Consider the following 24,917-nt stretch of genomic DNA (forward strand, 5'->3'; position numbering starts at 1 on the left):
ATCAGGAACATGTGCCAAATTTGAAGGCGATTGGACTTAAATTGCGACCTAGACTTTGATCACAAAATGTGTTCACAGACAGACGGACATAGTTATATCGACTAAGGGACCCACCCTGAGCATTATTGTCAAAGACAACATGTGTCTGTCTCGTCTCCTTCTGGGTGTTACAAACATATGCACTATCTTATAATACCCTGTTCCACAGTGTGGCGCAGGGTATAAAAAGAAACAAAAAACAAGTATATACGGCAGTAAGTTCGGCCAGGCCGAAAGACTGTCATCTACAATCGAATTACTTGGGTTGTGGTAATACTTAAAAATTCGAAACATCGTCTTCTAAATTGTAAGTTAGTCCATACACCCTCACAAAAAATCGCTTCTGTAACATATACTCCCAAACATATTTTGCTTCAAGCACATACATTTTTGGGTATTGCCCAAACATTTATATGTTTGATCTCTTCCAATGTATAATATGTTTGAAAGCATATTGGTCTAAACAATATATGTTTGGCTAGTCTAAGTTCCAAACATTTTGTATTTTTGCATCCAAATTCAATAATGCTGTCTTCCAAAAAAACAATATGTTATTATGTGAACATATAATATGTTTGGAAGCATTTTGCACCCAAAAATATTATATGCTTAAAAAAATTCTCCCAAACAATATTGTGCTCAAAAATTTATTTATTTATTTATATATTTACAATCATAATGAATTATGAAAATAAACAGGTAATATAGGTGCTAACAACATAGGTTTTCGACCTGAATGCTCAAAATTTTGTTTCTGCCTAATTGTATATTCCCCCACATCTTTCTCACTTCCACGAGATTTTTTAGTTCTTAGCACCTTTTTCTGTAATACAAACATTGTAGAAGAAATTATTCAATTGTATGATTTTTTTATTTTAATTTTACCTTTTGCCGGACGGGGATTCGAACAGCGGACCACACAGTTTGTAAGGATCAAAGAAGTAGCTGATCAATTGCCCAAGGAAAAATAAAATGTTAATTTTGTAATAACAAGCAACAACCACCAACTTAATTCAATATCGCTCCCTGTTAAATAGCGCTCCAAGCTACTAAACACATATATGTTTATCGGCTATTTCTAAATTAGTATATGTTTGCATCCAAGCATATTATATTTACAAACATTTTATGTCCCAAACGTAATATGTTCTAACATATTAACATATATGTCCCAAACATGTTATGCTAGTTTATGAACATTATATGCTTGCACTCAAAAATATTGTGTTTAAAATTTTGTGTTCCAAACATATAATGTTTATAGCCAAACATATGAAAAACAGTCTTTTTCATCCGTGTACGTGGTATATATTAGACATAAAAGGTATGTATAGGTAAGTCTACAAATAATTAGGAATCGATATGGAGTTTTGCACGGTACTTTGAGAGCCAGAATTGGAAAGGACCAATTTTTGTGTGAGTTTGGATCGATTTATCTGTGGGCTATAATAACTATAGACCGATATGGACCTAGTTAGACATGGTTGTTAACGGCCATATACTAGCACAATGTACTAAATGTCAACTGACTCCGATGAAATTTTTGCTTCTCCAAACGGCACCGGAGGTCAAATCTGGGGATCGGTTTACATGGGGGCTATATATAAATAGACCGATATGACCAATTCCTGCATGGTTTTTAGAGACCATATATTTACATCACGTACAAAATTTCAACTCAATCGGATGAATTTTACTCTTCCAAGGGGCTCCGGATGTCAAATCTGGGGATTGGTTTATACGGGGCTATATACAATTATGGACCGATTTCGACCAATTTTTGAATGGGTCTTTGAGGCCATATATTAAAACCACGTACCAAATTTCAACTGAATCAGATGAATTTTGCTCTTCCAAGACCCTCCGGAGGGTACATCGGGGATCGGTTTATATGGTGGCTACATATAATTATGGACCGATATGCACCAATTCCTGCGTGGTAGTTAGAGAAAACATACCAACACCACGTACCAAATTTCAACCGAATCGGATGAATTTTGCTCTTCCACGATGCTCCGGAGGTCAAATCTGGCGATCGGTTTATATGGGGGCTATATATAATTATTCACCGATGTGGACACCTTTTTGAAGGGTTATTACAGACCATATAATAACACCATGTACCAAATTTTAGCCGGATCGGATGAAATTTGCTTCTCTTAGAGGCTCCGCAAGCAAAATCTGGTGATCGGTTTATATGGGGATATATATAATTATGAACCGATGTGGACCAATTTTTGCACAGTTGTTAAAGACCATATACTTACACCATGTACCAAATTTCAACCGGATCGGAAGAAATTTGCCTCTCTTAGAGGCTCCGGAAGCCAAATCTGGGGAGCGGTTAATATGGGGGCTATATATAATTATTATGGACATGCTTAGATCGACTCAGAATTTCATCACGACCCAGAATATATATACTTTATGGGGTCTTAGAGCAATATTTCGATGTGTTACAAACGGAATGACAAAGTTAATATACCTCCATCCTATGGTGGAGGGTATAAAAAACAAAGATGTAATATAGAACTTTTATTTTGAATCATGATTTTATTATGAAATTATTAACTCTTATTCAATTGTACACCTTAGAATGCTTTCATCCAATTCATTTTCATCAGTAATGTCTTGAAAATTTCACACTATTTTTTCAGAGGAGAAAAACATTTTTTCCACATTAAATTTCGAAATATTAATATTTGGAGGGAGTCTATTTCTAAGTTTAGTTATGACTGCTTTTGTGAACTTAATACAAATGGTTTTAATGACATCTTTATCAAGTTCAGAAATTCGTCACTCGCCGCTAAGCATTTCTAAAGAATACCCTATATACCATTATTGATTAAAAAAAGAATCAATACCACCTTCATAAGAACCAAATTCTATATTTGGCAATACAGTTGAGTTTCTTAAGATTTTGAAAGTCTAATCCGAATTTTTGTATGAAAAGATATCGTCAATTTAATACTGGTAATACTATTCAAATTGAAACAAGTATATAAAGCAATAAGTTCGGCCGGGCCGAATCTTAAATACCCACCACCATGAATCAAATATTATAGTTTCCTGTGAAAATTTCAGGGGGATTTGGTGACAAGCAGATCAGTTCAAAGATTTTACCTATGAAGACAAGATCAGATTCTGGATTTATAAGAACCATATTCGTTTGAGTTTTAGAGGAATCATAAACATCGTGTGCATGTGTGCAAGAAAACGATGAAATAACGCCTTGATTTAAAATCTAACATCTGTAGATTTTTATCCCCATTATTTAAATGATTACCAGAAGTAAAATCTGGAAAGTATAATTCAGTTTCAATCAATTCTCATTATCAATGCACATGGGCCGACATTTTCGGCACACCTCTTTATGGTCCTAAAATACTTCTAGATTTAAAATTTCATGCAAATTTGACAAAAAACTATGGTTTATAAAAGCCCAAGAAGTAAAATCGGGAGATCGGTCTATTTGGAGATAAACCAAAACATGGACCAACACACGCCATTTTCGGCTCTCATATTTAAGGTCCTAAAATACCTCTATATTTCTCATTTCAGGCAAATTAGATAAAAACTACGGATTCTAGAAGCCTAAAAAATAAAATCATTTCTTGCACACCTATTTATATTCCTAAAAACCTCCACATTTTCTATTTCAGGCAAAGTAGACAACAATTACGGTTTCTAGAAGCCCAAAAAGTAATATCGGGAGATCGGTCTATCTGATGGCTATATCAAAACATGGACCTATACTCACCATTTTCGGCATACCTTTTTATGGTCCTAAAATACCTCTAGATTTCCAATTTGAGGCAAGTTGGATAAAAACTACGGTTTCTATAAGTTAGGTTAGGTGTAGTGGTAGCCCGATGTATCAGGCTCACTTAGACTATTCAATCCATTGTGGTACCACATTGGTGAACTTCTCTCTTATCACTGAGTGCTGCCCGATTCTATGTTAAGCTCAATGACAAGGGACCTCCTTTTTATAGCCGAGTCCGAACGGCTTTCCACATTGCAGTGAAACCACTTAGAGAAGCTTTGAAATCCTCAGAAATGTCACCAGCATTACTTAGGTGGGATAAACCACCGCTGAAAAACTTTTTGGTGTTCGGTCGAAGCAGGAATCGAACCCACGACCTTGTGTATGCAAGGTGGGCATGCTAACCATTGCAGATCGGTCTATATGGGGGCTATACCAAAACATGGATCGATACTCACCATTTTTGGCACACCCCTTTGTGGTCATAAAATACCTCTAGATTTCCAATTTCAGGCAAATTGGATAGAAACTAAGGTTTTTATAAGCCCAAATCGGGAGGTCGGTATAGCCGATATAGCCTATCTTCGAACTTGACCTGTCTGCAGACAAAAGACGAGCTTGTGCGAAATTTCAGCCCGATTGCTTTATTATTGAAGACTGTAGCGTGATTACAACAGACAGACAGACAGCCAGACAGACAGACAGACAGACGGACAGACGGACATGGCTATATCGTCTTAGAATTTCTCCCTGATCAACAATATATATATACTTTATATAGTCGGAAATCGATATTTCGATGTGTTACAAACGGAATGACAAACTTATTATACCCCCGTCACCATTCTATTGTGGTGGGTGTAAAAAGCACCAAAAGCACTAAATGAAAACGTCAAAAAAGCACAAAGTTGGTGCTTTTTATACCCTCCATCATAGGATGGGGGTATATTAACTTTGTCATTCCGTTTGTAACACATCGAAATATTGCTCTAAGACCCCATAAAGTATATATATTCTGGGTCGTGGTGAAATTCTGAGTCGATCTAAGCATGTCCGTCCGTCCCTCCGTCCGTCCGTCCGTCCGTCCGTCCGTCCCTCCGTCCGTCCGTCCGTCCGTCCGTCTGTTGAAATCACGCTAACTTCCGAACGAAACAAGCTATCGACTTGAAACTTGGCACAAGTAGTTCTTATCGATGTAGGTCGGACGGTATTGAAAATGGGCCATATCGGTCCACTTTTACGTATAGCCCCCATATAAAGGGACCCTCAGATTTGGCTTGTGGAGCCTCTAAAAGAAGCATATTTCATCCGATCCGGCTGAAATTTGGTATATAGTGTTGGTATATGGTCTCTAACAACCACGCAAAAATTGGTCCACATCGTTCCATAATTATAAATAGCCCCCATATAAACCGATCCCCAGATTTGGCTTGTGGAGCCTCTAACAGAAGCATATTTCATCCGATCCGGCTGAAATTTGGTACATGGTGTTGGTATATGGTCTCTAACAACCATGCAAAAATTGGTCCACATCGGTCCTTAATTATATATAGCCCCCATATAAACCGATCCCCAGATTTGGCTTGCGGAGCCTAAAAGAGAAGCAAATTTCATCCGATCCGGCTGAAATTTGGTAAATGGTGTTGGTATATGGTCTCTAACAACCATGCAAAAATTGGTTCCCATCGGTCCATAATTATATATAGCCCCCATATAAACCGATCCCCAGATTTGGCTTGCGGAGCCTCAAAGAGAAGATAATTTCATCCGATCCGGCTGAAATTTGGTACATGATGTTGGTATATAGTCTCTAACAACCATGCAAAAATTGGTCCATATCGGTCCTTAATTATATATAGCCCCCATATAAACCGATCCCCAGATTTGGCTAGTGGAGCCTCTAAGAGAAGCATATTTCATCCGATCCGGCTGAAATTTGGTACATGGTGTTGGTATATGGTCTCTAACAATCATGCAAAAATTGGTCCACATCGGTCCATAATTATATATAGACCCCATCTAAACCGATATCCAGATTTGGCTTGCGAAGCCTCAAAGAGAAGCAAATTGCATCCGATCCCTCTGAAATTTGGTACATGGTATTGGTGTATGGTCTCTAACAACCGTGCAAAAATTGTTCCACATCGGTCCATAATTATATATAGCGCCCATATAAACCGATCCCCAGATTTGGTTTGCGGACCCTCAAAGAGAAGCAAATTATATCCGATCCGCCTGAAATTCGGTACATGATATTGGTATATGGTCTCTAATAACCGTGCAAAATTGGCCCACATCGGTTCATAATTATATATAGCCCCCATATAAACCCCAGATTTGGCTTGCGAAGTCTCCAAGAGAAGCAAATTTCATCCAATCCGGTTGTAATTTGGAACATGGTCCATATCGGTCCATAATTATATATAGCCCCCATATAAAACGTTCTCCAGATTTGACCTCCGGAGCCTCTTGGAGGAGCAAAATTCATCCGATCCGGTTCAAAGTAGGAACGTGGTGTTACACGCACAGAAAAAACATGTTTGGACATGGTTGCCGCATCCATTTAATGCTTATTTAGAGTATTTAATTGTCGCGAAAACCATGTATTTTGTCTTTGTAAAAATAATTTTCGAGCGGAGAAAAATATATGTTGGCAATAAGCATTTAAATGGTTCTCAAATGCCGCAAACATGTTCTATTATTTAAATGATAGAATTTGAGACCATTATATGGTCAGGAAAATCATGTACCTGACCATTCAATTTTTTTTTACTTTTTTGCAAAGAAAAAAGTATTTTTATAGTTTACGTATAGATATGTCTACAAGCATTACATGGCCATAAAGACCATGTACATTGTTTTCGTGACCATTTAATTTTTTAATTTTTTTGCAGCGACAAGAATTTTATAAAAACATTGAGCAGGTACACACGATCTTCATTTTGCGCGTCAGTCGTGTGTTGATTGTTTCTTGGAATGGACGGAGAATACGGAATTATTGTGTTTTGTGTTAATTTATTTATTCAGAAATGGCACGTGGTTTTATGTGAATACAAAAAAGGAAAGTGTAATTGAAACAAATGTATCTGGTTTTTGTTCTGCATTTTGACATATGGTATAATTTATTTTTATTTGCAGTTATATGATGTCTGTGTTTGTACATTTGATGGGCACGAAGTAAATATGGAATGATTTCTTATTGTTGAAATTGAACCAAACTAGAGTGTGTAAAAATATGTGAAGTTTGCTTGCACAACATTATAAATACAAATAAACAATGAATTAGTTTATAAATAAATAAAAACAAATAAATAAAATTGATTTTGTGTTTTCTTTTCTCAAGTGGCGTCCTTTTTCGACGACGAAAAAAGTTTTTTCATAAAAATCAAAACATTTTAGGTTGTGACCATGTTCTTTTAACTAGAAGAAAAACATTTTTAACGAATAACATAACATTTTAGATCGTGACCATTGTCTTTTAATGGAAACAAAATTCTTTTTATCAATATAATAACATTTTAGATGAGGACAATTGTATTTTTCTTAGAACCATGTTCACTGAGCCAACATGGTTGCAGGTTAAAATGTTACATGGTCGCCGCAAAAATAGCTGCTATCATATTATTTTGCTCTTCGAATATGATTGTGACAATCATGTTTCTTCTCTGCGTGTAGTATATGGTCGCTAACAACCATACCAAAATTGGTCCAATCACACAAAAATTGGTCCATATCGGTTCATAATCATGGTTGCCACTAGAGCCAAAAATAATCTACCAAAATTTTATTTCTATAGAAAATGTTGTCAAAATTTTATTTCTAGAGAAAATTTTGTTAAAATTTTATTCGGTTCATAATAAAATTTTCATCATTGTCAAAATTTTATTTCTATAGAAAATTTTGTCAAAATTTTATTTCTATAGAAAATTTTGTTCAAATTTTATTCGGTTCATAATCATAGTTGCCACTCGAGCCAAAAATAATCGACCAAGATTTTATTTCTATAGAAAATTTTGTCAAAAGTTTATTTCTATAGAACATTTTGTTAACATTTTATTTCTGTAGAAATTTTTGTCAAAATTTTCTTTTTATAGAAAATTTTGTCAAAATTTTTATTTCTATAGAAAATTTTGTGAAAATTTAATTTCCATAGAAAATTTTTTAATATTTTCTTTCTGTAGAAAATTTTGTCAAAATTGTATGTCTACTTTGTAAAACTGAATAATATACGTATTGGATCGATCTTTTTTGATTTAATATATACCAAGTATGGACATACGATTTAGAAGATGGTGTTTGGAGGTTTTAAGATACCTTGCCATCGGCAAGCGTTACCGCAACTTAAGTAATTCGATTGTGGATGGCAGTGTTTAGAAGAAGTTTCTACGCAATCCATGATGGAGGGTACATAAGCTTCGGCCTGGCCGAACTTACGGCAGTATATACTTGTTTTTTTTTTTTTTTGAAAAGGCACTAAAAAGGCAATTTGGTGCTTTTTGGAAATCAAAAATCACTAAATTTGGTGCTAAAAGCACCAAATTTTCATCACTGGTATAGCAAATGCACAATATTCTGTTTTAGTCCCCACTTTTTGTACCCTTCACCACTCCTGGGGCACAGGGTATAATTCCCTATTGTATTTTTGCACGAGTACAAAGCTACCGTGACGTTTCTCGTCTTTTCCACAATATTAAGATTAAAGTTCAGCTTCCTGTCGGGCAAATACCTACGTCACATACCAAATTTCAACACGATCGGATGAAATTAGCTCATCTAAGAGGCTTCGGAGATCTAATCAAGAGATCGGTTTATATGGGGGCTATACCTAGACGTCCGATTTGGCCCATCTTCTATGGTGCGAGTATTGCAAATCAATACATCAATAACAACAACTTGTATTGGATTGGGGAAAATTTCTTAAAACATGAAAATAAACATAAAGAATTTTTTTTTGCAATACAAATTAATTACATTTAGCTTCAGTGTATTGGTGAACTTTTTTGTTTTTAATTCAAATTCCAAGCAATTTTACATTATTTTGATTTTCATATGACTTATTTCAAGTGAGTGTTCTTTCCACAAAGTGAAATACATCAAACTAATCAATATTTAAAACTCACTCACCTGTAAATTTTTAAATTGATGTGTACTGCACAGACGTAATATAATGCGGTTCAAACGAAACCAGAATGATATCGTTGGGCTCAGATTGGCATTCATATTTGTATTAGCTTCTGTAGTACGTTGAGCATCTGCCGAGTCATAATCTGTGGATAAATACGAAAAAAAAACAACAAACCAAATGAAGCAATAATCGTAAAAATTCTCAAGGGAATTTTACATATAAATCTGTTTTTCGCGATATTCTTCATTATTTCTTGTTCTTCAAATTCCCAAGGGACGTCAGGTAAATATTTTGTGAGTTATTTATTTTTGGTTGTTTAGATTAATGTAAGTTACTCAGTGTATTATGTATTAGCACAAAATCCCCTAAGACAATTTCCCATTAATGTTGGGAAAGAAACAGATGTCTTTAATTTTAAAGAATATATTTTTATAGGAACGTTTAGGAGACACAATTTATATGACACGAAATACTGGCAAATTTTGATATATTCCCCTGGCGGATGAAAAGTACTACGATTTGTAATGGTGGATTTGTTAGAATTTGAAAAAAATGTAACTTAAAATAGACAAGTATATACGGCCGTAAGTTCGGCCAGGCCGAATCTTATGTACCCTCCACCATGGATTGCGTAGAAACTTCTACTAAAGACTGTCATCCACAATCGAATTACTTGGGTTGCGGTAGCACTTGCCGATGACAACGTATCTTAAAACTTCGTAACATCGTCTTCTAAATTGTAAGTTAGTCCATGCGGGGTATATATTAAACAAAGAAAGGCCGATTAAATACGTATATAATTCAGTTTGACAAAATTTTCTATAGAAATAAAATTTTGACAACATTTTCTATAGAAATAAAATTTTGACAAAATTTTCTATAGAAATAAAATTTTGACAAAATTTTCTATAGAAATAAAATTTTGGTGGATTGTTTTTGGCGATTTGGACCAATTTTTATGTGATTGGTCATCGGCTATATATAACTATAGAGCGCTATGGACTAATTTTTGCATCGCTGTTAGCGGCCCTATACTCCAAGAGGTTTCGGAGATCAAATCTGGGTATCGATTTATATGGGGACCATATATAATTATGGACTGATACGGACCAATTTTTGCACGGTTATTAGAGACCATATACTAACACCACGTACCAAATTTCAACCGGATCGGATGAATTTTGCTCCTTCAAGAAGCTTCGGAGGTCAAATCTGGGAATCGGTTTATATGGGGGATATATATAATTATGAACCGATATGGGCCAATGTTTGCATAGTTGTTAGAGACCATATACTAACACCATGTACAAAATTTCAACCGGATCGGATGAATTGTGCTCCTCTAAGAGGCTCCGGAGGTCAAATCTGGGGATCGGTTTATATGGGGGCTATATATAATTATGAACCGATATTGACCAATTTTTGCATGGTTGTTAGAGACCATATACTAACACCACGTACCGAATTTCATCCGGACCGGGTGAATTTTACTCCTCCAAGAGGCTCCGCATGCCAAATCTGGGGGTCGGTTTATATGGGGGCTATACGTAAAAGTGGTCCGATATGGCCCATTTGCAATACCATCCGACCTACATCAATAACAACTACTTGTGCCAAGTTTCAAGTCGATAACTTGTTTCGTTCGGAAGTTAGCGTGATTTCAACAGACGGACGGACGGACATGCTTAGATCGACTCAGAATTTCACCACGACCCAGAATATATATACTTTATGGGGTCTTAGAACAATATTTCGATGTGTTACAAACGGAATGACAAAGTTAATGTACCCCCATCCTATGGTGGAGGGTATAATGAACAAAAGCCAGTGATGTGTTGTGTTTGCCCGTATCCATTTGATGTTCTTCTATAACCATGAACAAAAACGTTTTATCAATTCCACCAATATTTGAAATCGGTATTCATGTGAATTGCGAAAATTATTTCAAATCCTTTAATTTTTTTTTTCAGAAAAATAATCTTATTATCTTAGTTAATGTAAAATATTCTTTAAAAATGTGATATTTCTTATTTCAGGGAGCGCAGCGAAGCCAGTCGGGTTTGGCTAGTACTTTATAATAAAGGGAAATTTCACTCCGGAGGAATGTTTTATTTCTTTGTGTGTACAGCACGAACATCTTGGTATTAAAATAAAATGAGCTTCTTAAGCTAGCAATAAATGTAGCTGTCATTTCTAATTTGACACATACCCAAGAGTTGGTTTGGCAACATTTTGTATCAGTTCCATGATGCAAGGTGAATGACCTGTGGACGTTTGTAATGAAATATGTTACTTACTTGTCTGCAACAGCTGAGCCTCGTCTCTGGGATACGTCATGGGACTGTGGCAAGAGGAGCTCGAATTAGTTGAGTCAAGAGATTCGTCAATATTGCACCGTGTAATACCAGCCTGTAAAAAAAGAAAAACAAAAATATAATGGTTCCCATCGGATTGGAAGATTAACAATTTTTGATTTGCTTCATCTTTCTATATACCATTGTTCTGTGCATCAGCATCTTCGAAAAAAAGAAAATATATTTGTCCCTAATGCCCAACGCAGCGCCCTGAGTAGTTTTATAGATGTCCCTGTGACTGTCTGACAGTCCGTCCATCTATATGTGATCATCATCAAGTGTGCCAAATTTTATTGAAATCGGTTCAGATTTAGATATAGCTTCATATATCTGTCGCCCCATTTATACTCATATGACTACAGAGGTTAAACTTTTACATGGAATTTTCGACAAAGAGTAAAATTAATAGTTTAGCTTTGCATGCCAAATGTGTTAAATATCGATTCAGATTTAAATATAAAGCTCATATTTCGTAAATATCGGTTCAGATATAGCTATAACTTCCATATATATATGTGGCTCGATTTAGACTCTTAAGACCACCGGAGGTCAAAGTTTCACTCTCATTTACTTGAGTAGAGTAGAAAAACCATTCTTCCTACGCATGCCGAAATCGTATTCAGATTTAGATTTACTTCCCATACTCGATTTTGGTTGTAAATATATATGGCAACTATATCTAAATCTGAACCGACTTTTCAATAGGGATTGTTTTTGAGCCGAAAAAAGACCCTAAGCCAAATTTTAGTACAATCGGACATGGACTTTGCACACAAAAATACATCAACAGACAGATATCGCTAAATCGACCCAGAAATTCATTCTACAACAATGGGTATACTAAAAGATTGGTCTGTGACTGATCTTGGCTTTACATACAAATACGCAAATTTATTACACCTTGTACCAAAGATTATGAACATTCTTTTAATTCAATTTTGTTTGTTTTAACCCTTTCACTACCGACGTCCACCTAGGATGACATTCGAAAACGACACCAAACTCTATTTCCCGACTTAGTTTCGATTTATTTCTCCATGTTATTTTAAAGTAGAGGCTTTAATCTAAATAAGCTATAAATATTTTCCATATTGGTGAGCACTAAAATGCAGTTCTATAAACTTCTTTAACAATAAATGAAAACAAGTGAGTAAAATAGAAAGTCGGGTGGGGCCGACTATATCATACCCTAAACCACCCCTACTGAATTAGTAAACATTATTTGTGAGGTATCAATGGTATAGGTTTGGGAAAAATCGCATTTCCATATTTAAGAATGGGGAATGGGAGTTTAATCACAATCCGAACAGAAATGTCTGATTTTAGGAGCTATAGTTGATTCTGAACCTACAGAGTTAGTTTGCCACTAATATTGAGTCAATTATTAAATAAATAAATAAGACTAGTATGGCCAAATTTGGGAAAATTGATCGATACATATATGGGAGCTATATCTAAATCTGAACCGATTTGAATGATATATTCCAAATTTGGTTGATACCACAGAAGGATACTTTGTGCTAAATTAGAGTAAGATCGGGTATTAAATAAGGCTTTTATGTTCAGAAATAATGTTAAAGGGGTACATTTTTGAAAAACAGGCGATACATATATGGGAGCTATATCTAAATCTGAACTGATTTGAATTATATTTTCCAAGTTTTGTTGATATTACTGTGCTAAATTTGAGTAAGATCGGTTAATAAATGAGGCCACTATGGTAAAAAATAAGGTAATAAGGGGCAAATTTTTCCAAATCGGTCGCTACATATACACTGTTAGAAAAACATGTTTTTCATATGTTCCGATATAAACAAAATGTGTTTCGCGCACAATTTTAAAACACAATATATTTAAGTGCAAACATGTAATGTTCCTAAACTAACACTAAATGTTTGGGACATCTATATTAATATGTTAGAATATATTATGTTTGGGGCATGAATGTTTCATAAAAATCATATGTGTGAATGCAAACATATATAAATTTACAAATTTCAATTAAACATTCATATGTTGTGATATTTTATTCAAAGCGTCAGAGAGAGTATAGAGAAAGAAATAGAGATGGAAACCGGGAGAGTTGACGAAAGATATCAACATAACACAGCGAAAGAATCAAACGAGAACAATATCTGTGAAACCGCTTGTATGTTGTTTTGGAAAACTGTTTTATGATAAGGCCAAAAATTTGATATGCTTAAGTCTAAATATTATTTAATTTGAATAAAGAGAATAGACATTCGGAACCAAGAGAATAGACATTTGAAAAACAAACAGCATATGTTTTCGCCTTGAGAGCAGCATTTTATGTATGTGTGGACATGTGTTTTGTTTATCATTTTGGCATTATAGACACAATTTTTTTCTTGGTTCGTTAAAATAAATCAGGGGTCTTCATAAAAATAACGTAAGGGCACTATACTCTTTTTAGAGTTGGGACAGTAAAATGAAATAAGGAGGAAATAGTGAAAAATTACACAGTAAAATGTATAAAAACAAAGTTTAGTTCCTCTTTATTAATAAGTAGTCCACGAGGAGTTGACGGACACCTTCAAATATAAAAGCGGGCATTAAGTTCGAGTTTTGCAGCTAAAACAATTTAAAAAGTTTATTTTCTTTAAAATTAATTATTAAAGAAAAATAAAAGGCATTTTAGAGCGATGGTGTTAAATGCTAGTAAAAAACTGTTCACGCCAGTTTTTTGTTACAAAATTGTTATTTTTGCAAAAAAAAAAAAATTATATTTTATCCAAAAATCATTCAATTTCGTTTATATTAAGCACTGTTATTGACTATAAATCTTTAATAACCCACATTTCGAAGTTTCATTATAAAAATTTAAGTATAAATACAAATGTTATTTTTTGGGCTCAAAATGCTTCCAAACATATAATATGTTCACATAAAACAAACATATTAACGTTTCGGCAGTATCCCATAATATATGTGCTTCCTGCAAAATATGTTTGGAACATATGTTAAAGAAGCGATTTTTTTTGAGGGTGTATATGGGAGCTAACAGGTTGGCTGATAAGTCCCCGGTCTAGCAAAGAAAAACACATTTTTGGTCAAAATTCGTTTTTATTATTCAACATAGTTCCCTTCAAGAGCGATACAACGATTATAACGACCTTCCAATTTATAGATACCATTTTAGAAGTACTCCTTCGGTTTTGCCTCAAAATAGGCGTCAGTTTCGGCGATCACCTCTTCATTGCAGCCAAATTTTTTTCTCTTCGAGCATCCTTTTGAGGTCTGAGAACAAGAAAAATTCGTTGGGGGCCAGATCTGGAGAATACGGTGGGTGGGGAAGCAATTCGAAGCCCAATTCATGAATTTTTGCCATCGTTTTCAATGACTTGTGGCACGGTGCGTTGTCTTGGTGGAACAACACTTTTTTCTTCTTCATATGGGGCCGTTTTGCCGCGATTTCGACCTTCAAACGCTCCAATAACGCCATATAATAGTAACAGTTGATGGTTTTTCCCTTCTCAAGATAATCGATAAAAATTATTCCATGCGCATCCCAAAAACAGAGACCATTACTTTGCCAGCAGACTTTTGAGTCTTTCCACGCTTCGGAGATGGTTCACCGGTCGCTGTCCACTCAGCCGACTGTCGATTGGATTCAGGAGTGTAGTGATGGAGCCATGTTTCATCCATTGTCACATATCGACGGAAAAACTCGGGTGTATTACGAGTTAACAGCTGCAAACACCGCTCAGAATCATCAACACGTTGTTGTTTTTGGTCAAATGTGAGCTCGCGCGGCATCCATTTTGCACATAGCTTCCGCGTATCCAAATATTGATGAATGATATGACCAAATATAATAAATGATATGACAAACTAATTGACTTACAGACCTCAAATTTTGACACGAATCATTTGAAGGTTGGTACTATATAAAAATAATATGCATTTAATACTAGCGACGCCATCTATGTGTCAGACCGGGGATTTATCAGCCAACCAGTTATATCTACATCTGAACCGATTTGGATAATATTTTACACATAGAGAGTCAGTCTTTTAGAAGATTAGAGTAAGCCAAGTTTGAGTAGGATCGGTTGATAAATAAGGGGTTTATGGCCAAATTTGTGAAAATCCAGCGATGCATATATATGGGAACTATAGCTAAATCTGAACCTATTTCGATGATTTTTTGCACATATAGTAAGTCTTAAAGAAAACTAGATTTGGCCAACTTGAAGTCAGATCGGTTGATAAATAAGGGACTTATGGCCAAATTTGGGAAAATCGGGTGATATGGGAGCTATATCTAAATCTGAACCGATTTCGATGACATTTTGCACACTTAATTGGATTACTTCGAGGCAAATTTAACGTCGATCGGTTAGTAAATAAACGCAATCTGACCCCATTTATCGAAATCGGACGATACATATATATGGAAGCTATATCTAAATTTGATCCAAATTCAATAGCATTCGTCTCTGTACCAAAAAACTACCACATACCAAATTTCATCAAAATCGGTTAATAATTGTGACCGGGATCCTGCGAACAACAAATACATGGACAGACGAACGGACGGACACCAAGCGCTAGATCGACTCAGCAGGTGATTCTGAGTCGATCGGTATATAAATATTTTATGGGGTCTAAAATCAATATTTCTGGTAGGCACATTTTTTGGCAGATCAAAGTTATAATACTCTGATCACTATGTGGTTTAGGGTATAAATACGACATTTTGAGTCCATTTTTCAACTGTATGTCTTTAGTAAATGGACATTCGTACAAAAACTATAGCTGATATTTTTTGTTAATATTTTTTCTCACACTTCGATAGATATAATAGGTCGATTAGCGCTTATTTTCATAGAGCTATTTGGTCACAATTTAAGAATCAAATTTTCAGAACAAACTCATATAGCTCTTGAAGTAATTGAGTTAGGTCCTCAGAATTACAATTTTTATTCTACCTGCTCTTAATACAATTAAAAACAGAAGAAAATTTTAAGTTTGTAACATTAGGTAGTGAAAGGGTTAAAGAAATTATTCTTTAGTATAGGGCAATGTGCCTCAAAAAAGTGAACCCTGTATTTCACTAAAGCCAATTTAACTCACTTTTTGTTCATAGAAGTATTATGTTTTGAGAAAGTTTTCTAGCCTTTAATAATTTTTTGCGTACGTTAGTTAAACTAACTGAAAAGAGGGGAAAATTATATACAAATAAAACATAAAGATTTGCTAAATTCGTGTCTTCCGGAAAATAGTTTAGAATTTCTTCAAATTTGTAAATTTTACAGTGACATCTGCGTTTGTAATACAGTTTAGTTCAAATTTTCTAAAATTAATTTTTAATTTTTCTTTCCTGATGGGGGTCACTGTTTTTTTTGAGTGTATGTTACATAATCTTTCATAGTAGTATTCATACACAAGAAGATTGTGAAGAGAAGGGAGAGTTTTGAAATTTTATGTTATTTCATCATAGTTTTCGTTTTTATTCTTACCGCAATCAGACTGCTGCTAACGACAGCTTTTCCACTTTTGGCACTCGTATTAAAATGTTCAATAACTTCCCAATTTGATTTCTTTGGCGTGGATGGTTGCTGTTGGTAAACCGGTTGCATTGCTCCAGATGATTGGGTCGACATGCTGAGATCCACCGTAGGTTGAACCGTTGAATTGGATTGTTTCAGAGATGAGGATCGTTTGAAAAATTTGTGTTTTCTAGTATCCTGTAAGACGAATTTCATAGGATAAATAGATTAGTTATATTACGTTTTTAATTGAACTATTTTAATACGATAACAGGTAATATCATTTTAAAGATCCGCTTTATTGAAATAAAAGAAACAGAATCTCCATATAACTATATACATACACTGTTAGAAAAATATGTTTTTCATATGTTCCGATAGAAACAAAATGTGTTTCGGGCACAATTTTAAAACACAATATATTTAAGTGCAAACATGTAATGTTCCTAAACTAACACTAAATGTTTGGGACATCTATGTTAATATGTTAGAATATATTATGTTTGGGGCATGAATGTTTCATAAAAATCATATGTGTGAATGCAAACATATATAAATTTACAAATTTCGACTAAACATACATATGTTGTGATATTTCATTCAAAGCGACAGAGAGAGTAACATATAGAGAAAGAAATAGAGATGGAAACCGGGAGAGTTGACGAAAGATATCAACATAACACAGCGAAAGAACCAAAAGAGAATAATTTCTGTGAAACCGCTTGTATGTTGTTTCGGAAAACTGTTTTATGATAAGGCCAAAACTTTGATATGCTTAAGTCTAAATATTATTTAAGAGAATAGAAATCAGGTGTCTTCACAAAAATAACTAAAGGGCACAATACTCTTTTTAGAGTTGGGACAGTAAAATGAAATAAGGAGGAAATAGTGAAAAATTACACAGTAAAATGTATAAAAACAAAGTTTAGTTCCTCTTTATTAATAAGTAGTCCACGAGGAGTTGACGTACACCTTCAAATATAAAAGCGGGCATTAAGTTCGAGTTTTGCAGCTAAAACAATTTAAAAAGTTTATTTTCTTTAAAATGAATTATTAAAGAAAAATAGAAGGCATTTTAGAGCGATGGTGTTAAATGCTAGTAAAAACTGTTCACGCCTAACTAAATTTATGTTTATATTATAAAATTATTTATGTATGTTTATACTCGACTCCACGTTCTTCTTTTGTTAGAGTTTTTGAATTCCTTCCAAATTTTAAAGTTTTGTACCAAAAACAGTTTTTTGTTACAAAATTGTTATTTTTGCAATAAAAAAATAATATTTTATCCAAAAATCAGTCAATTTCGTTTATATATAAATCTTTAATAACGCACATTTCGAAGTTTCATTATAAAAATTTAATATAGTATAAATATAAATGTGTAAATTAAAAAAAAAAGTGTTCGGTCGGAGCAGGGATTGAACCCACGACCCTTTGCATGCAAGGCAGACATGCTAACCACTGCTCCACGTGGCAAACAAATGTATGTTTCTGTTAAATAATGTTATGTTTGCATGGGCTCGTGGATGCTGCAAACTATGCTATATAAATGTAACTTATAACGATAAATATCTACTGGTGACAGCTACGTAGCCCAGTGGATAGTGTGTTGGCTTACAAACTGTATGGTCCTCGGCTCGATTCTCCGTGCAGGCGAAAGGTAAAATTTAAAAAATGTATAAAAGTGAATAATTTCTTCAACATTATTTGTATTACAGAAAAAGGTGCCAAGAACTAAACTATTTCGTGGAGGTGAAAATTACGAGTATGTTAGGGAATGAGCACAATCGTCTTTAAGAAAAATTCTTCCAAGCATATAACATTTTTGGGCTCAAAATGCTTCCAAACATATAATATGTTCACATAAAACAAACATATTAATGTTTCGGCAGTATCCAATAATATATGTGCTTCCTGCAAAATATGTTTGGAACATATGTTAAAGAAGCGATTTTTTTTGAGGGTGTACGTAAGGAAAGTGTAAAGTAGACGTTTTGGGCACTTTCGCCACACAGTTGTTCGTTCAAATTTGCTAGGAGGTATTATACCCACCATCATATGGTGGTGATGGGGGTATAGTAAGTTTTTTATTCCGTTTATAACACATCGAAATATCGATTTCTGACTACACCCTCAAAAAAAATCGCCTCTCTAACATATGTTCCAAACATATTTTGCAGGAAGCACATATATTATTGGATACTGCCGAAACATTAATATGTTTGTTTTATGTGAACATATAATATGTTTGGAAGCATTTTGAGCCCAAAAATATTATTTGCTTGCAAGAATTTTCCCCAAAGAAGATTGTGCTCATTCCCTAACATAATTTTCACTTCCACGAAATTTTTTAGTTCTTGGCACCTTTTTCTGTAATACAAATAATGTTGAAGAAATTATTCAATTTTATAATTTTTTTAAATTTTACCTTTCGCCTGGACGGAGAATCGAACCGAGGACCATACAGTTTGTAAGCCAACACACTACCACTGAGCTACGTAGCTGTTATAGTCACCAGAAGACAATTATCGTTATAAGTTACATTTATATAGCATAGTTTGCAGCGCCCACGAGCCGATGCAAACGAAACATTATTCAACAGAAACATATATTTGTTGACCACGTGGAGCAGTGGTTAGCATGTCCGCCTTGCATGCAAAGTGTCCTGGGTTCAATCCCTACTCCGACCGAACACCATTTTTTTTTTAATTTTTGTATTTATATTTTTATATTATTAAATTAAATTTTTACAATGAAACTTCGAAATGTGTGTTATTAACCCTCTAATGCCCAAGCCCGCCTTTAGGCGGTCTTCATTTTGTAAGGAAGCTTTTAGTAAAACACACCTTAAGACAACAAAAATCGGTAAAATAAAAAGAAAACTTAGTTGAAACTGTTCAAGAGGCTTTGTAGCATATACTGAATTTTACCGTGTAAATTTTTCGGCCCGCCCGACTTTAGACTTTACTCACATGTTTTGTAATAAAGTTTGGGATATACAATTATTAGAATTTGGGTGAAAATTAACCAATACTGTATCTAAGTCTCGTACACAATTATCCCTATAGTCCTCAGCATTTAACTAACACATACAGTCGAGTACATCTATTTATAGACCAGTGAGTAATGCACACACAAAACCCACTTAAAGAAACACCTCCATCATAGGATGGGGGTATATTAACTTTGTCATTCCGTTTGTAACACATCGAAATATTGCTCTAAGACCCCATAAAGTATATATATATATACTGGGTCGTGGTGAAATTCTGAGTCGATCTAAGCATGTTCGTCCGTCCGTCCGTCTGTTGAAATCACGCTAACTTCCGAACGAAACAAGCTATCGACTTGAAACTTGGCACAAGTAGTTGTTATCGTTGTATAGGTCGGATGGTATTGAAAATGGGCCATATCGGTCCTTTTTCACGTATAGCCCCCATATAAAGGGACCCTCAGATTGGCTTGTGGAGCCTCTAACGGAAGCATATTTCATCCGATCCGGCTGAAATTTGGTACATGGTGTTGGTATATGGTCTCTAACAACCATGCAAAAATTGGTCTACATCGGTCCATAATTATATATAGCCCCCATATAAACCGATCCCCAGATTTGGCTTGCGGAGCCTAAAAGAGAAGAAAATTTCATCCGATCAGGCTAAAATTTGGTACATGATGTTGGTATATGGTCTCTAACAACCATGCAAAAATTGGTCCATATCGGACGTTAATTATATATAGCCCCCATATAAACCGATCCCCAGATTTGGCTTGTGGAGCCTCTAAGAGAAGCATATGTCATCCCATCCGGCTGAAATTTGGTACATGGTGTTGGTATATGGTCTCTAACAATCATGAAATTTGGTACATGGTGTTGGTATATGGTCTCTAACAATCATGCAAAAATTGGTCTACATCGGTCCATAATTATATATAGCCCCCATATAAACCGATCCCCAGATTTGGCTTGCGGAGCCTAAAAGAGAAGAAAATTTCATCCGATCAGGCTAAAATTTGGTACATGGTCTCTAACAACCATGCAAAAATTGGTCCATATCGGACGTTAATTATATATAGCCCCCATATAAACCGATCCCCAGATTTGGCTTGTGGAGCCTCTAAGAGAAGCATATGTCATCCCATCCGGCTGAAATTTGGTACATGGTGTTGGTATATGGTCTCTAACAATCATGCAAAACTTGGTCCACATCGGTCCATAATTATATATAGCCCCCATATAAACCGATCCCCAGATTTGACTTGCGGAGCCTAAAAGAGAAGCAAATTTCATCCTATCCATCTGAAATTTGGTACATGATGTTGGTATATGGTCTCTAACAACCATGCAAAAATTGGTCCATATCGGTCCATAATTATATATAGACCCCATATAAACCGATCTCCAGATTTGGCTTGCGAAGCCTCAAAGAGAAGCAAATTGCATCCGATCCGGCTGAAATTTGGTACATGGTATTGGTATATGGTCTCTAACAACCATGCAAAAATTGGTCCACATCGGTTCATAATTATATATAGCCCCCATATAAACAGATCCCCAGATTTGGCTTGCGAAGTCTCCAAGAGAAGCAAATTTCATCCAATCCGGTTGTAATTTGGAACATGGTGTTAGTATATGATCTTTAACAACCGTGCCAGATTTGGTCCATATCGGTCCATAATAATATATAGCCCCCATATATAACGTTCTCCAGATTTGACCTCCGGAGCCTCTTGGAGGAGCAAAATTCATCCGATCCGGTTCAAATTAGGAACGTGGTGTTAGTATATGGTCGCTAACAACCATACCAAAATTGGTCCAATCACACAAAAATTGGTCCATATCGGTTCATAATCATGGTTGCCACTAGAGCCAAAAATAATCTACCAAATTTTATTTCTATAGAAAATTTTGTTAAAATTTTTTTTTTATAGAAAATTTTGTCAAAATTTTATTTCTAGAGAAAATTTTGTTAAAATTTTATTCGACTCATAATAAAATTTTCATCATAGTCAAAATTTTATTTCTATAGAAAATTTTGTCAAAATTTTATTTCTATATAAAATTTTGTTCAAATTTTATTCGGTTCATAATCATGGTTGCCACTCAAGCCAAAAATAATCTACCAAGATTTTATTTCTATAGAAAATTTTGTCAAAAGTTTATTTCTATAGAAAATTTTGTCAAAATTTTATTTCTAGAGAAAATTTTGTCAAAATCGTATGTCTACTTTGTCAAACTGAATTATATACGTATTGGATCGATCTTTTTTGATTTAATATATACCACGTATGGACTTACATACAATTTAGAAGATGGTGTTAGGAGGTTTTAAGATACCTTGCCATCGGCAAGCGTTACCGCAACTTAAGTAATTCGATTGTGGATGGCAGTGTTTAGAAGAAGTTTCTACGCAATCCATGATGGAGGGTACATAAGCTTCGGCCTGACCGAACTTACGGCCGTATATACTTGTTTTTTTTAAGAAAACGAAGCATTCTAGCTACAAATGTTTTATGCTCCGTTTCTTAGAAACGATACAACTTTTCGATTGAACAATATTAGATATAAACTAATTCTTCAATATATTCGAAAATGTTTACTACAATCTCGAAAGAGTAAATGGAGCATGGGTGCATTGCATAGTTATGTGTTCTCGCTTCTTGTCGTCATATTTACAGCGATAAGCCATTCGTTCTTCAAAAAAGGAACAGCGCTTCATAAAAATAAAATCGATTGTGGTTTTAGAATAAAAATGCTAAAATAATAATTTTGTAATATATGAATTTGTTTTGATGGTAAAAATTAAAACTTCTTAGAGAGATACAAAAAACCGTTAAACAAGAACACAATTTTCTACACCCGTTTCCCAACGTTTTATCTTTTTACGGGTATGTATCGCACAAGTTCGACAACTTTTGTAATAGTAAGCTTATGTATATTCAACTCGTAGTCATCTTCAAAATTTAATAAAAATTTCACAATTATTTTTACTACAAAAGAGGAAACGATGACAATTAAATAAATCTTGTGAAAATGGGGATAATATAAAGAAATGTATATATCCATTCCAAACAAACGGATAAAAAATCAAACGATTTACGTTCGTCTAAAATGTCGTTTGGGGTGAAGACTTATATGTTTGCTTCTCGATATAAAATTTGACACAAATAGGTTTTTAGATCAGGAACAGTCTTACTGACTATGGCATAATTGATTTATGTTTAAATTTAACTCACGTATCCACACATATATTACGCCAGATATGCACTCCTATTGGTATTTTTATACCTTTTATACCACTACAGTGGTATAGGGTATAATAAGTTTGTGCATTTGTATGTAACGCCAAGAAGGAAAAGTCGGAGACCCATCGTTTAGTATACTGACTGTCTTAGAATTAAAATCTGAGCCGATTTAGCGATGTCCGTCTGTCTGTCTGTTCATGTATTTTTGTACACAAAGTACAGGTCGCAGTTTAAGTCCGATCGCCTTCAAATTTGGCATAGGGTCGTTTTTTGGAACAAAGACAATCGCTATTGATTTTGGAACAAATCGGTTCAGATTTAGATATAGCTGTCATATATATATATATATATATATATATATATATATATATATATATATATATATATATATATATATATATATATATATATATATATATATATATATATATATATATATATATATATATATATATATATATATATATATATATATATATATATATATATATATATATATATATATATATATATATATATATATATATATATATATATATATATATATATATATATATATATATATATATATATATATATATATATATATATATATATATCCCCGACCTGGTCATAATTGGCGTGTTTATCATCCGATTCTTCAAATTCAGTACATCCGAATATTTTATGAGTCTCGAAAAACTCGTTCAGATTTAGATATAGCTCCCATATATATCTTTCGTCCGATTTAGACTCATATGGCAATGAAATTTTGCACAGAGAGTAGAATTGACATTCTATCATTGCTTGGTAAATTTGATGGAAATCGGTTCAGATTTAGATATAGCTCCCATTTATATCTTTCGTCCGATTTGCACTTATATGGTCTCAAAAGCCAGAGTTTTGCCCTGACTTACTTCAAATTTTGCACGAGAGGTACGTTTAACGTTGTCGTTATGTGTGCCAAATTTGGTTAAAATCGCTTCAGATTTAGATATAGCTCCCATATATATCTTTCGTCCGATTTGGGCTTATATGGACTCAAAAGCCAGAGTTTTGCCCTGACTTGCTGCAAATTTTGCACATGGAGTACGTTTAATAGTATCGGATATAGATATAGCTCCCATATATATCGGCTCAGATTTAGATATAGCTGTCATATATATTTATAACCGATCTTTGTCAGAAATGACGTATTTATCATACGATCTTCTTCCAATTTCGTATAATCGAATATTATGTGAGTCTCGTAAATGCAAAATATCATTCACGTCGGTTCAGATTCAGATATAGCTCTCATATATAGCTTTCGCCCGATTTACCCTCCTATGGCCTCAGAGGCCAATCTTTTGTTCCGATTTACGTGAAATTTTGCACAGGAAGTAGAATTAACATTATAAATGTCCACACCGAATTTGGTTGAAATTGGTTCAGATTTAGATATAGCTCCCATATGTAGCTTTCGCCCGATTTACACTGCTATGACGCCGGAGGCCAAATGTTTACTCCGAATTTAGTTGAAATTGGTTCGGATTTATATATATATATATATATATATATATATATATATATATATATATATATATATATATATATATATATATATATATATATATATATATATATATATATATATATATATATATATATATATATATATATATATATATATATATATATATATATCGTCCGATTTACAGATATGACCACCGTAGATCCAAATTTTCCTCCGATTTAATGCAAAGGAAATGGAAATAAGATTTTTACTATGCATGCCAAATTTAGTTGAAAGTGGTTCAGATTTTGATATAGCTGTCATATGTATCTTTCGTCCGATACGAACTTATAACTAACTTTCTTGCAACACATGACAAATTTGACTGAAATCGGTTCAGATT

The 24,917-nt window shown here is 34.1% G+C and overlaps 1 protein-coding gene across 1 annotated transcript in view; it reads right to left on the minus strand.

Annotated features, from left to right (window-relative positions):
* LOC142235716 (uncharacterized) overlaps window positions 1-24,917 on the minus strand; it is a 428,189-nt gene that overhangs the window by 398,729 nt on the left and 4,543 nt on the right. Inside the window, exons 2-4 of the mRNA XM_075306976.1 lie at window positions 16,768-16,995; window positions 11,228-11,339; window positions 8,930-9,072 (exon numbers count right to left, since the gene is read on the minus strand). Coding sequence (XP_075163091.1) covers window positions 8,930-9,072; window positions 11,228-11,339; window positions 16,768-16,995 — 483 coding nt within the window. The remainder of the gene's footprint in view (window positions 1-8,929; window positions 9,073-11,227; window positions 11,340-16,767; window positions 16,996-24,917) is intronic.

Source organism: Haematobia irritans, chromosome 4 (assembly GCF_050003625.1).
Source record: "Haematobia irritans isolate KBUSLIRL chromosome 4, ASM5000362v1, whole genome shotgun sequence".
Classification (NCBI taxonomy): Eukaryota; Metazoa; Arthropoda; class Insecta; order Diptera; family Muscidae; genus Haematobia; species Haematobia irritans.